This window comes from Oryzias latipes, chromosome 22 (genome assembly GCF_002234675.1).
Source record: "Oryzias latipes chromosome 22, ASM223467v1".
In the NCBI taxonomy this organism is placed as follows: domain Eukaryota; kingdom Metazoa; phylum Chordata; class Actinopteri; order Beloniformes; family Adrianichthyidae; genus Oryzias; species Oryzias latipes.
Window position 1 is genome coordinate 16183320 of NC_019880.2, and position 12152 is coordinate 16195471.

The 12152-nt window shown below is 38.1% G+C and overlaps 2 protein-coding genes across 4 annotated transcripts in view; both read right to left on the bottom strand.

Moving 5' to 3' along the window:
• scaf8 (SR-related CTD associated factor 8) overlaps positions 1 to 7904 on the bottom strand; it is a 29389-nt gene extending 21485 nt beyond the window's left edge. The window contains exons 1-2 of one of the 3 annotated variants that reach the window (XM_011490509.3): positions 7751 to 7904; positions 6920 to 7003 (exon numbers count right to left, since the gene is read on the bottom strand). In XM_011490509.3, coding sequence (XP_011488811.1) covers positions 6920 to 7003; positions 7751 to 7780 — 114 coding nt within the window. In that variant the 5' untranslated portion in view covers positions 7781 to 7904. Of the gene's footprint in view, positions 1 to 4769; positions 4864 to 6919; positions 7004 to 7750 lie in introns of those variants that run through there. The other 2 variants (XM_020713675.1, XM_020713674.1) reach the window with 2 other exon arrangements.
• A 126-nt stretch (positions 7905 to 8030) lies between these two features.
• The window catches only part of LOC101157335 (connector enhancer of kinase suppressor of ras 3), a 45600-nt gene continuing 41478 nt past the window's right edge, over positions 8031 to 12152 (bottom strand). Inside the window, exons 20-25 of the mRNA XM_004082376.4 lie at positions 11427 to 11498; positions 11271 to 11335; positions 10069 to 10193; positions 9611 to 9971; positions 9322 to 9512; positions 8031 to 9225 (exon numbers count right to left, since the gene is read on the bottom strand). Coding sequence (XP_004082424.2) covers positions 9025 to 9225; positions 9322 to 9512; positions 9611 to 9971; positions 10069 to 10193; positions 11271 to 11335; positions 11427 to 11498 — 1015 coding nt within the window. The 3' untranslated portion in view covers positions 8031 to 9024. The remainder of the gene's footprint in view (positions 9226 to 9321; positions 9513 to 9610; positions 9972 to 10068; positions 10194 to 11270; positions 11336 to 11426; positions 11499 to 12152) is intronic.

A 12152-nucleotide genomic window follows, 5' to 3' on the forward strand; every position in this document is an offset into this window, starting at 1 on the left:
AGCAAGCAATCATTTACTACTCTGAACATGAGAAAACCTACTCTTGAAAAAAAAAGAAAGAAAGAAATGATTAATCCTTTTTAATTCAATCAGTAAAGTTAATCTAAAAAAAGTTCAAAAGCACTGACACAGTTCCTATTTTCTATGACTGTATTTATTGCTTCTCATTTATGAGAAGGTACGGTCAAAATGACACTAGCTACTAAATACATCCTAAGCAGACAATACTCTATGCAGGTAGTTAGGCAGGTAGGACTATCTTCAAATTAAAATGTAACAAAATACCCAAAGTTTACAACAGTATATTGCCCACAAAAAGACGCATCATTGATTCATCTTCTAAACCCGTTTGCCCCTTGCCGGAGCCTCGTAGGCAAAGGCAGGGGACATCCTGGACAGGTCGCCAGGGGTCTGCAACCTGCGGCTCCAGAGCCGCATGCAGCTCTTTCATTCCTGTGCTGCTATCTGTGGTTTTGTAAAACAGGTATTTTCTTCTACGATTGTCGTGGTGCCTTTAACACAGTGGGAATGTGCGAGAGGGCAGAAGGAAGAGAACAGCGTGAACGCGCAGAGGGGGCGTCTCTGCGGCTGTGAAGGTGGACCACAGTCTGTAATGGGATAAAAGTTCTTCTAAAAAGACAGTACATGTTGAATGAAAAGTGAATAAAAGCCTCATCATGCAGAACCTCTCCAGGTCGTCTGTCGACCAGCTGTTGTATTTTTGTGAGTAAGTCTGAACCAGGAGCGGGTTGGAACCAGTTAAGCTGCTCATCCCTGGAGCGAGCCTCCCCTGTGCTGCGGCTACGGTCGGCAAGCATTAAACAGGAAAAGTTCATAAAAATAATTTTAAAAAAACAAAACAAAAAACTGACGAGCTGAGTATTAGGTTCAAATAATCTAAATGTAAACATTTTCTAAGTAAAGTTATATGTGACTATCACCCTGCGTCACCACTACGACTCCCGCCAGTGTGTAATCCCAACAATATTCTGACCCAGGCAGGACAACGATGGAGAATTTTGAGAAAACTGAAGTTCCTGAGGAAAACCAGATGTTTAATAGCACCTGGGCAGATTTGTTTGCTTTCACGGACTTTACCCGTATGAATACTATGTAAGGAGGAATTAGCAAACAACAAAGTCTCAAATGTGGTGAGACATCCCAGAATAAACACAAAGCTTTAGCCCAAAAACATCCTGATCGGATGTTTGTTGACAAAAATCTTTCTGAGAAGTGGATAAACTGCTAGTTAATTATGACATATTTGCTAGTTTTGTAGCCTCTGGAAATAGTTCTCATTGGAACCCGTTAAATGGCAGAGGATACAAAAAAAATTAACGTCTCTTTAGGAACTTTAAAAATGAGTGAAATGATGTCATTCACCGGAAACACTGGGTTTTCCAAAAGGTGCTGCGGTTCCCTGTGTTTGAATTTCTGTGGGAAACTGATCCAACTGGCTCTTTGAGTCGTAAAGGTTGCACCCCTGATTTAGGTTTTTGAACGGCGGGAGGAGGCCGGAGTACCAAGAGAAAACCCACACAGAAAGGTCTGCATAGGTGTTCTGCCCCACAGCCAGGAACGCTAACCACTGGACGATGGACGATGATATCTCTCTCCCCTCTCTAGGGGAACGGGCTACCGAACTCAGAACCGGGTCTAAAAGTGTGTGTCTGAGCAGAGGATCTTGAGCACACACACAGCGCTTTGGGGCGGTGTGAGCTTCAAAGCAGAAAGGCCGCTCAGTCCTTAGAAATCGTTCAAACAATCACGTGGATTTGTGTTTCGAGTCGTGTCCCGACTAAATAAAGGCTGATGTTATTCCCACATGTGTAAATGCAGCCAAGATGCAGATTGCAGCACCACCCAAAGCTAATGTTGTTAGCCCGTGTTAGCATACTGCGAATTCTGGCTTCTTTCCGGCTCAGTTTTTCAACAGAAAAAGCAATGACCACACGGATTAAAATTAAAACGATGAACGAACAGGCGTTTCATAATAATCGTAACATTATTAAAAGCACGTTTAGAAGATCGTCTTGTTACAGAGCTGACATATCAATGTATAAAGCCGCTCGGCAACATTGTTTTGTATTGAATTGTTACATTCAATAAAGTTTGAGAAAAAAATAGCCGCTCGGCGGAACTGATATCCGCTTCCGGTTTTTCAAACCCTACTGCGCATGTGCGAATGATTTATTCCGACCAAAAGTGTGAGCCATGTGAACATTTTTTATATTCTGAAAACATTTTTCTGGAACCATGTACACGTTTGGATTCTAATCCGACCATTGATCCGGTCAAGATATTATTCACATGTAACCGCGGCTTATGGTGTCGACTCGCAGCGTGGCGGGGGCGTGGCATCACGATGGTGTCTCTCCATCGGGATGTCAGTCACCCATCACGATGGACGATGGTATCGTCCATCGGCACAACCCTAGAAACAGCCTCAGCAGATATAAAAATATAACATTTTTACTTTACATTTAGGGTTGAAAGCGACACAAGGAAAGTCTTCATATTATATCTGGTGTGCGTACGCACACACTGGGCATAAAAAGACAAAGTAGTCAATCAAGTCTAACAAGCTGCTTGATTATTTATAATCAACTTCTTACTGAGGAGTTCAAAGTAAACTGGCATTAAAAGATATACAAATGACTGTATTATTGACCAGTATAAAGAAGGTGCAGTTTTCATGATCAATTAATGAACATTTAACCACAAAGAGATATTCTTTGTGTTTTGAAAGTGGATTGTTGTGGTGAGCCCACTGGACAATATATTTTAAGAGTCAGTGGGGAGGAAAAACATATTTTATTAGGTTTTAAAATGTTTAAACTTCTTTTTGACTAATATTTTTAACTTTCAATTCAAATAATAATTAATGTCTCTAAGAAACAAAAGAAGAAATGTTCTACAGTGTAAGAACTAAATTCACGTTTATTTTTCCATTATGGTCTGATGTCTGCTGGTTGCTTTATGCTGTATATTTACCCCCCAGACCCTTTTTGGAAAACATTGGAAGTTATGGGACTTATTTTACAGAATTCAAAAACTTTATCCTAAGCGCATGGATTGATCACACATCCCATCTGTGCTGCATCAGATTCAGCTGATAGATGGTCTGTCAGACATCACAGTTCACTAATAATGGAGGGATCAAAACATGCAAAGAAGCCATATTAGGAGATCAAATGTACTTGAGCCCAGTATGGATCTCCTGGTGTGTGTGCAGGTCCTAAAAGAGAATGTTCTGCTAAAGCTGGACACTAAACACACCTGTAAACATAGCAACTAACGTTTTACTTGAAGAGACAGAGCAACAATCTGTCTGGCTGTTACTGGATACTTCAGTTACTATGCTGTGAAATTCAAAGGCAATTCTTAAAAACAAACTGCTTCAGCAACATTGTTTTGAAGCAAATATCTAGTTGAAAACATTAGTAAGTGCAGCTGATTTTTCCACAAAACTATGATCTGACTTTTAAAATCCTTAGTAAACACCAAGTATGTCATCATGCATGACAGTGACTTTGAGAAGACATACCGTTTGGTTTTTGCCAACTGTGCTGCTGTGCGTGACAATCAAACACGATTACATCCATTTCTTTTCCAAGCTTTCCATCAGACTTGCAGTGATTATTTCTCACAAATTCAAAAACCTAAAATACAGTCTGTTGTTTCTGCAAATAAACCTTCTAGGAGACAAATTTTCAGTTTTTTAATAAGTGATCCACAAAATGTATTTATCCCTCCTTTATAATGCCAACATTTTTTGGAAACCCTCATCTTTGCCATAGCAAAAAAACAAAAAAACTATGTGCAGATAATGACATATAAAATTTAAGAAGATTGAAAAGAGATTCAAAGCGACTTTGCACAAAAAAAGATGTCACATCCAAACCAAGTCAAGTTTCCCACCAAATGTAGTCTCGCACAATCATCTCACCAGCTATATTTGTCACAAGTTCCGTTTCAGGCTCACACTTAACGCAATATCGAAAACACTGAAATGTTACTGACCAGTACTGCAAAATAAAATCTCAAAACAAACAACACGTTTGCTTCCAAACCGCCACATCCGGGTGTAATGAATGGTGGGAAGTGTATTACAAAAAGCCTAACAGTGTGCCTGTTCAACTTTAAACCAGATTAAAGGGGTTTAAAGACTAAAGATGTAGGGTCAGATCAGAAAGTTAAATAGAATAAAATATGTACATGTGAAATTAAAATAATTTCAATGACTTTTCTTTGGAATAATGGGTATACAATGTTACAACTAATTTGTTTACAGGACCATTACATCTTGCCAATCATTAGAAAACATGGAAGTAAAATAAACAGGATGACTATTGTGTTGCAGATAAGAAACCTGTTTAAAAATGTAAAATTATATGTATAAATATTGCATGTATGTAAAGCAAAACCTCGACATTCCTAAATGAATAACGACAATTTGTCTGACTGTTGGCCAACAATTTCTGAATCCAAGATCTAGTGACAAAAAAAAAGACAGTTTCCCCTCCAATCCTAAAAGAGCCATCAAAGAAATCTATCTAAAAGTTAGCAAATTATCCACACCAAAGCACATCTCATCTACCACTTTAAAACGATCCAAGCTATCCATTAATAGGAAAATAATCAATCATTTACTAATGCTAAGTCAACCAACGCATGGAAACCAGAATAGCAAAAGCCCTGCTTCTCCTGGTGCGTGGGAGTAAACGGATACTCTCCCATCTTCCTTTTGAAACAGCCCATACTCCTACCTAAGCTGGTTAGGGATTCTCTTATCTCTTTGTAACTCTCTCCACCCCATCCTCCTGCTTCACTTTCAGTGCTTTGGGGGAGCTGGGAGAGCTGCTGAGGGAAGGGGAAACAGGTGTTATTCAAAAGCAACACACTCGTCAGACACACCAAAATCAACTGTTACAAAACAACATTTAGTGTCAACCTTTAGAAGGAAATGCTTTCTTTTTTTTAAAACTATAAATGTAAAGAGGACAAATGACAGTTTCAACATGTTGCAAAAATGCAACAGTTGTAAGTGCAGACCAGCAGCATCTCTCAAGTGAACCCTGCAAAAGGGATGAAGTAACATCTAACAGAAAATGACTCCGGAGCTGTTCCTATAGCCTCCAAACTCTTCAGATTACTACTAGATACATGATGTGTCAATGACAAACCAAATCTCCACATTAGTCTCCTCATGCACCAAGTATTCTTTATCTACACGGTAAATTATATGACATATCTAGAGGAAAAAGGTAGAGATATAGTCAACAATTTGATTTTCTAGTCAACAGACACATTTCAACTTAGATTTTCTACAGCTGCTCTCCAGGAAAGAAAAACACAAGATCGCCTGAACATAAATTCCAGTATAATCTTTTATTTTCTTAAAAAGCAATTAGCAAGTTGATTTCCCCTTGTCTGTCATATCATGTTTGTTTATCATGTAGTGCTATGACTGAAAGGTTTCATTCAAACGATGCAAAATTATAGCGTAGCTAAGTAACAGGTCACTCCTTATTGTGCTTACATTAAATAATCCCATTAGGAAATTTATACTCAATTATATTATACTTATCAAGCATAGTTCATACAGCATTTTTCTGGGACTGTTTTTTGCTAATTTACTATAAAACTTTTTAACATTCATTATATTTGGCAAGTTTGGCATTCTTTATTGTTCAACACGGGCAAATTAAGTTATGGCTCACACGTACAAAATAGGAAAGTATGGATTTATTACTGTGTGAATGAGACTGTGACTATAAAGTGCTTTGGGCCTTCAAGGAAGATATTAAAGCGCTATATAGGTATACGTCATTTATCATATAATTAGGGTAGCTTTAGCTGGTGTTTTAAGGACGGTCACTTTAATTGGACATGTTAATTTTTTATAACACAAGCATGCGCACTATGTAAATAATGCAATAAATAATTTATGGTTTGGCATAAAATCAAGTGCTGACTAGTTAAACACATTTGTACCGGGCAATATGACAAAATGTTTAGAACAACAACAAAAAGTTTCTACATTTCTTTAATGTTGATACAGAAAAATATCTCAGATCTTTACTTTTCTTCTAAAAAAATTTGACTTATTTTCAACGAAGGGTTTAAACTTTGAGAGTTTAAACGAGATAAGTGTTAAAATGTTCATAACGGTCAAAGAAAAGTGTTAAAAGTGTGTTTTACTGCCTTAAAAACATCTATAATAATTGTGAAAAAATAACACGTTGCAGATTTTGCTCATTGCAGGTTAAACATTATTATTCTCTGTACACAAACATATGCAGACAATAAAAAACATAGAAATGTTTTAGGAGAAAAAAAACCCACTACATTTCCTACATAAAATACTAAAAAATTCTTGCCTAAGGATTTGCTCCTACATCTACAAAAATTGTCATTTCTTAGTCAGCAGCACATTCTGCGGCCAGCACGTATAAACTGATCTTTAGCGTCACACTAAGGTTTTAAATACATGTTCTTTGATTTTTCACCTATAAAGACTTACCATTTTGTATAGTTGTTTGGATTTCAACAACTACATTTGGCCAATATTCTGAGAAATGCTATTAATCAGACATTTAAGAGTTTTTATTGGATGTACCAATCTGTTGGAATTTGCTTATTTGAACCCAGGTGCGACCACAACATAAGAAAATGTTTCTACATTTTACCCATCATTACTTATTCCAAGATAACCCTTTGAAAACATTGTTCCACTGAAAACGGTCCTAAGTTAATTTTCGGCCTATTACACTTTTGGGGTTGTTTTTCAAACATTTTATAATACAATTGCACTACAAATGTTAGCAACACATTAATATTTTTATTTATTTATTTATTTGGTGATTAGTAATCTCTTTCCTGATCAATTACCTGCCTCATCCCTGAACATACTCACTTTTATAGCCTTTATTCCAGACTTGGTGATCTGGGTCATCTTGGCCTTGGAGATGGGTGGTCTGTACTCATTCAACGAGTAAAGCTGAAAGAGAAAAAGACATTATACAATACAAATCATCTTTAGTACACCCAACTACATGATGATGATAATAAAAGGTGTTGGTGTTCCTATTTAATTGTTGTGCAAATATTAAATGGAATAGTACGTTTATACGAATAGAACTAATCATTCTGAATTTACTTTCCGTCGCAGAATGTTGAACAATACCGTGTTAATTGTGAATGATCAGTGAGGTTATCATTAGCACTGATCGTTCGGAAGAAAACACTGGCAGGAGTTAGCTTTGCGCTCGGAGTAAACATTGGAGTTTCGGTGTCCTCCGATTTCTTGGTGGATATAAATGTGTAATACCACACATTTGCACATTTTCTTATAGATAATTTAATCAAAATTCTAGTCTGAGAAGCCAGGACAGCTCCAATCAGCTTTAAATGTACTAGAAAGCCCAACAAGTTCCCACGTACTACTAGGGCGGCATTGCTAACTTATTGCTAGCGTGTTACTTACAGAAAGAATAAATAACTACCACGTTATTGTATTACTAAATGTCTTCCAACGCGTTGAATGAACACAATTGACGTCGGTGTAGAGTTAAGTCTCAACAAAACGGTTATTACAGAATTAATACTGATTTTTTGCGTTACTGTAGCCAGCGGCCTTGCAAGCATCCCTCAGCTATTTGATGCTAATGCTAGCCAAACAGCGACTAGCGAACGTTAGTTAACGATTATGCCTAAAGAGTTCAATTCTGTAATGGTTTAAACAAACCTCGTTGTTAAAGGCTTTAACTGCCTCCATTGTGTCTTGTTTCAGGAGGCAGGTCACGGGAAATGTTTACGTAAATCTTCTCAATAACCGGTGAAAGACATGCTGCTCGACGTTCTGCTGAGATGGAGGAGACTGCCAATATGGCGCATAACTTCCACTGGTAAAATGCCACGCGCCTCCTAGCGTTGGTTTCTGTGTACTACAGTTTGGGCAGCAGATGAATTGACCACACACTTGTTTTTTTCTCCCCAAAACATGAAAAAAGTGCTTTACACAACAATTCAGAAGAAATATATTTATTACATTGCAATTAATAGATTTATCACATGTACATCTATTTACAAACAGCATTTATTTAACACAAGACACAAAAATACGGAAAAACTAATAAAGCCCACTGAGGAACCAAACAACTATTAATTTGACCCAGGATTTAACCCATTCCGATGGAGTCACCATATTGTTAGGACTACAGCATATCGGAACGGTAACAGTGGTTTGCTCTTGTTCCATAATTAACATGCCAAGCTTTTTGCAAAAAAATGCTGACTAACACTGCTACAAATCCACCTTGACTTAATTTTTTACAAAACTAGAGATAAGGCTTGTAACACTTGGAATAAAAACAGTGGGACAAAGGCTTGCAGTTAAAATGGCTCAAAAAATGTAAAGTTTAGTGTAGTCTTATAAATGAAATTGGCACGTTTTGTTTCATTTAACGTTTCCATGAAAACAATGACACCTTGACATCCCAAAATGCAAAAATGAAAATAAATATCTTGATTTATCACCCACATTCAATCAGTTAAGGCAGGTTCTCCCGTTCAGTCTAAAAGTCCTGCTGATCAGCATGAGTTTGTCACTGCCAAATCTCACAAAAACAGTGAAACGTGTAACAGGCATCAGTGATGCACGGCACCAAATATAATGAACTGTTAAAAACATTTTTCTGCCAAAAAAGAAAAGCTAAAAAAAAATCTATCAACAACTATTTCCTTGTAACAGATTTAAATATTTATTATTGTAAATTTGAATGTAAAGCCATCATTCGTGGAATAAGCACACCTAGCTGTGAATGATTAGGACAATACTAGGAAAACTCACATTTTATTAATCTAGGATAACGCTGGACAAGCATCACAATAGAAAAACATAACTGTCTTTTTAGATCCAGACTTTTGGGGGAGGGGGGGTCTAAATAACAGCAATGAGTTTATTCCAACCATCTTAGTCCATCCAGTCTCACAAGTAAAAACAGTGATAATAGCAGGAGTTTAAATACTAGTCTCTACCACCTGTGCAGCAATGGTTGATGCTGCAGGATTTACAGCCTCTGATGCCCCCTGCTGGTCCAATTTGATGCGGATTTCCTGCACCAAGGGCGCATTGGCTTCCTTCCACTCTTTGAACTTCTCAGAGTTAAGATCTGCGTCTGACAAAATTTGCTCTATTGCTTGTAAGTCAGCCTCCTTTGACTGCGGGGGAAGAAAAAAAAAAAGGATAGAAAAGCTTTGAAATGTCTTGTAAATGTGTAAGATAGGATGTTTTTGAATGTGGAGGACAAAGTTTACCTTTAATGTGCTGTTGAGCACCCTCATCACATGCAGCTTTTCGTTGATGTTCTTGTTTTTACAGCGTTTTACGAAGGATGCCCGGAATTCTCTTTTGGTGGACGGCTTACGGTCTCCTATGGGTGAAAGGCTTGCCTCTTTCAGATGAATGTACAGCTTCTCCATCTCATCGGAGTTGTTTCCATCATCTCCTGCAAGTAGCAAAAGTTAGACAGAAAACACCCTACAGGAGCTGCTTATGAACAAAATCTAAAGTTTGATCTGTCTATGAGACAAACGGAAGGCTTACTGTTGTCTGGGGCCGCTACAACATCCCCCTGTTGATCTGCTGTGGAGCTTTCCTCCTTGGGTCCAGAAGATTTTGAGAAATTCTGGAGGACCGAGTTCTCTAAAGGCCTGTCTTCTTCTTCTTCTTCTCTGTCGTCTTCTGCTGCCTCTTGTGGGGCTTGATGTAAGTGCACCTGGACCTGACACACCACTGCAGTTTCCCCAGCCGGAGGCGGGGACTGCGAATTGACGTCTGACCAGGACTGCCGCTGCTTACTGACTGAAGAGGCAGAGCTCTCTGATGTCATTGTGCTAATAGGGGAGGAGGGGGACCCGTTGGTTTTGCTGGAGGCCGTTGAAGAGTAAGGTGGAGGAAGTGAGCCCTGAGAAGAAAAATGTATACCAACATGTGTTTTCTTCACGTTGCAGGCTATGAAGATATCTGCAGTTCCAAGATGGTTGACTGAAGAGCGTACTGACCTGATGCGTGGTTCCAGGTTGACTGGGGGCATCAACAGAGTCCTGCAGCGTCTGCTCAGAATACGGTGGCGGCGGGATCTCTGTGCTTTCAGCTTCTTCGTGGTCACTTGCTTCACTGTAACACTCTGAAGGTCCGAGATAACATGAGGAGATACAAAAAAAGACTAAATTCATGGCTTGTGTGGAAGAAAACACTGTCAGAGGTTATGTTTATTGTCAGCTTTGAGGCTTCAACTGCAGGTTTACAAAAGAAATCTGGAAAAATAATAACAAAGCCACAAGCAGCATTGTATGACCTGTAGGTGCTACCCACCGTCACTCTACCCAGCTTGGTCGGAGCTGCATGTGTCAAATTTATTACATTTTTTCTAAATTGTGGCTTTTCCGTTGGTTTTAGTTCCCTAGCAACCATTTTATTTTTTGGTCCCCTGGTTGTGACAAACAGGTGTATGTAATTTTTAGAAGAATTCCCAAAGTAAAATCTTTTGATTTTCTTAGCAACAGACATCTTTTGTTAACCACGCCCACATTTCTAATATGTTCACATTGTATGTTATATTGTTATGTTTAGCTTCAGCTAATGATTCATGAATTAAATTTTGACAATATTTTGGTAAAAAAAATATGGCGAGCAACAAGTAAATGCTGCTTCCGTCAGTGCGGCACGCAAACTGTTCAAAATCTAGAAAATTTAGATCCAAACCCCCCCCAAGTAACTTCCCGGCAATGCTCGAGGAGTAAGGATGCGATAGATCCAAAACGCTAGGAGGGGTTTACAATTGTAGTTGGTACTAACGTTTTTCTTTTTCTTCTTCTTGAAAATTCAAGATGGCAACCTCTTCCCGAGGTCAAAGGTCAACAAACCTTTCTGGTTGTAGACTGGCGGCATGTGAGTGAAATTTTACGAAGATCCGTCGAACAAAAGTGTTGGATATCACTGACACCTGCCTTTTGCTTTTGTTAATGGGTTTTCAAATACTTTTATAAGGATTTGGCTCCATTCATTTTTTGACTGTTTCTCCCACTGTGATGTCATCTTTTTTTTAAATTTAAAAAAAGTTAAGAGTTTTTAAATATGTGGTAGGGGGATATTTTTGCTCAAAGGGGAAGAAAGAAGAATTGCATAAGTGATCTGGTCCTTGTAGTCCAGGCCTGCTGGAGGACGTAATTAAACAACGGAGATAGATCCGGTGGATGACTACCTGTTGCTGCATTCTGTCTTGGTGCTTCGTATTGAATGGAGGCAAGCCCAAGTTTATTCAGCCACCTGAAAAGGAAAAAGGTTTTAGCACAAAAAAAAGACCAAAGGAAAAAATCAAATATATTCTTAAATGAATGAACTGCTTTTTGTGACTCACAGGCTCATGTCCTCCTGACTCTCAGCGGCAAAATAAAACATCAGGACCTGAGGATGGCAAGCTTTGAAGGCACTGCAGAAGGAAAAGCAGACAGAACATCAGTACTTGCGCTAGAATTGGTCCAAAAGTGGTGGACTTTATAAAAAATAAAATAAAAAAGCAATCAAAGTGTATACATGCTCATATTTTTAATCATAATGATTGACATATTCCGCATTGTTAGGAGGCAGGGAGGAGCATTCAAAGCTCTGACGGTTTAATTAGAATGAGTAGTTTTTAATCACTCAGACGATGATCAGATATGAAAGCATGGCCAAGACTATTTATAGACGAGAGCTGAACACAGCAAACAGCTTTTCCGCTTTGATTCTTTTTTTTTTTTAATCTAAGCAGTGATGATAATTATTATCTTTTAGAATCCACAGACTGTCTGGTTTATTAGATTAGCTGAATTTGATCCCTTTCTTACATAAGAAATATAACATTTTACCAAAACAGCTGCACTAAACTGAATTTCTACTAAATTCTAAACTGAATTTCAAACATGTTTCCTTACAAAAAAAACCATTCCTGCTTGGTATAATAAAAATGTAACCACTATACGAATTTTTACACAAGTCTCAACAAACACTGTTGTTTGTCAACGAATCGTTTTTCAAAGCAGAAAATACAGAAAAAAGAGATGTTGGTGCTGTGAAAGAGTTGCAGCATGATCAGAAATGAAGC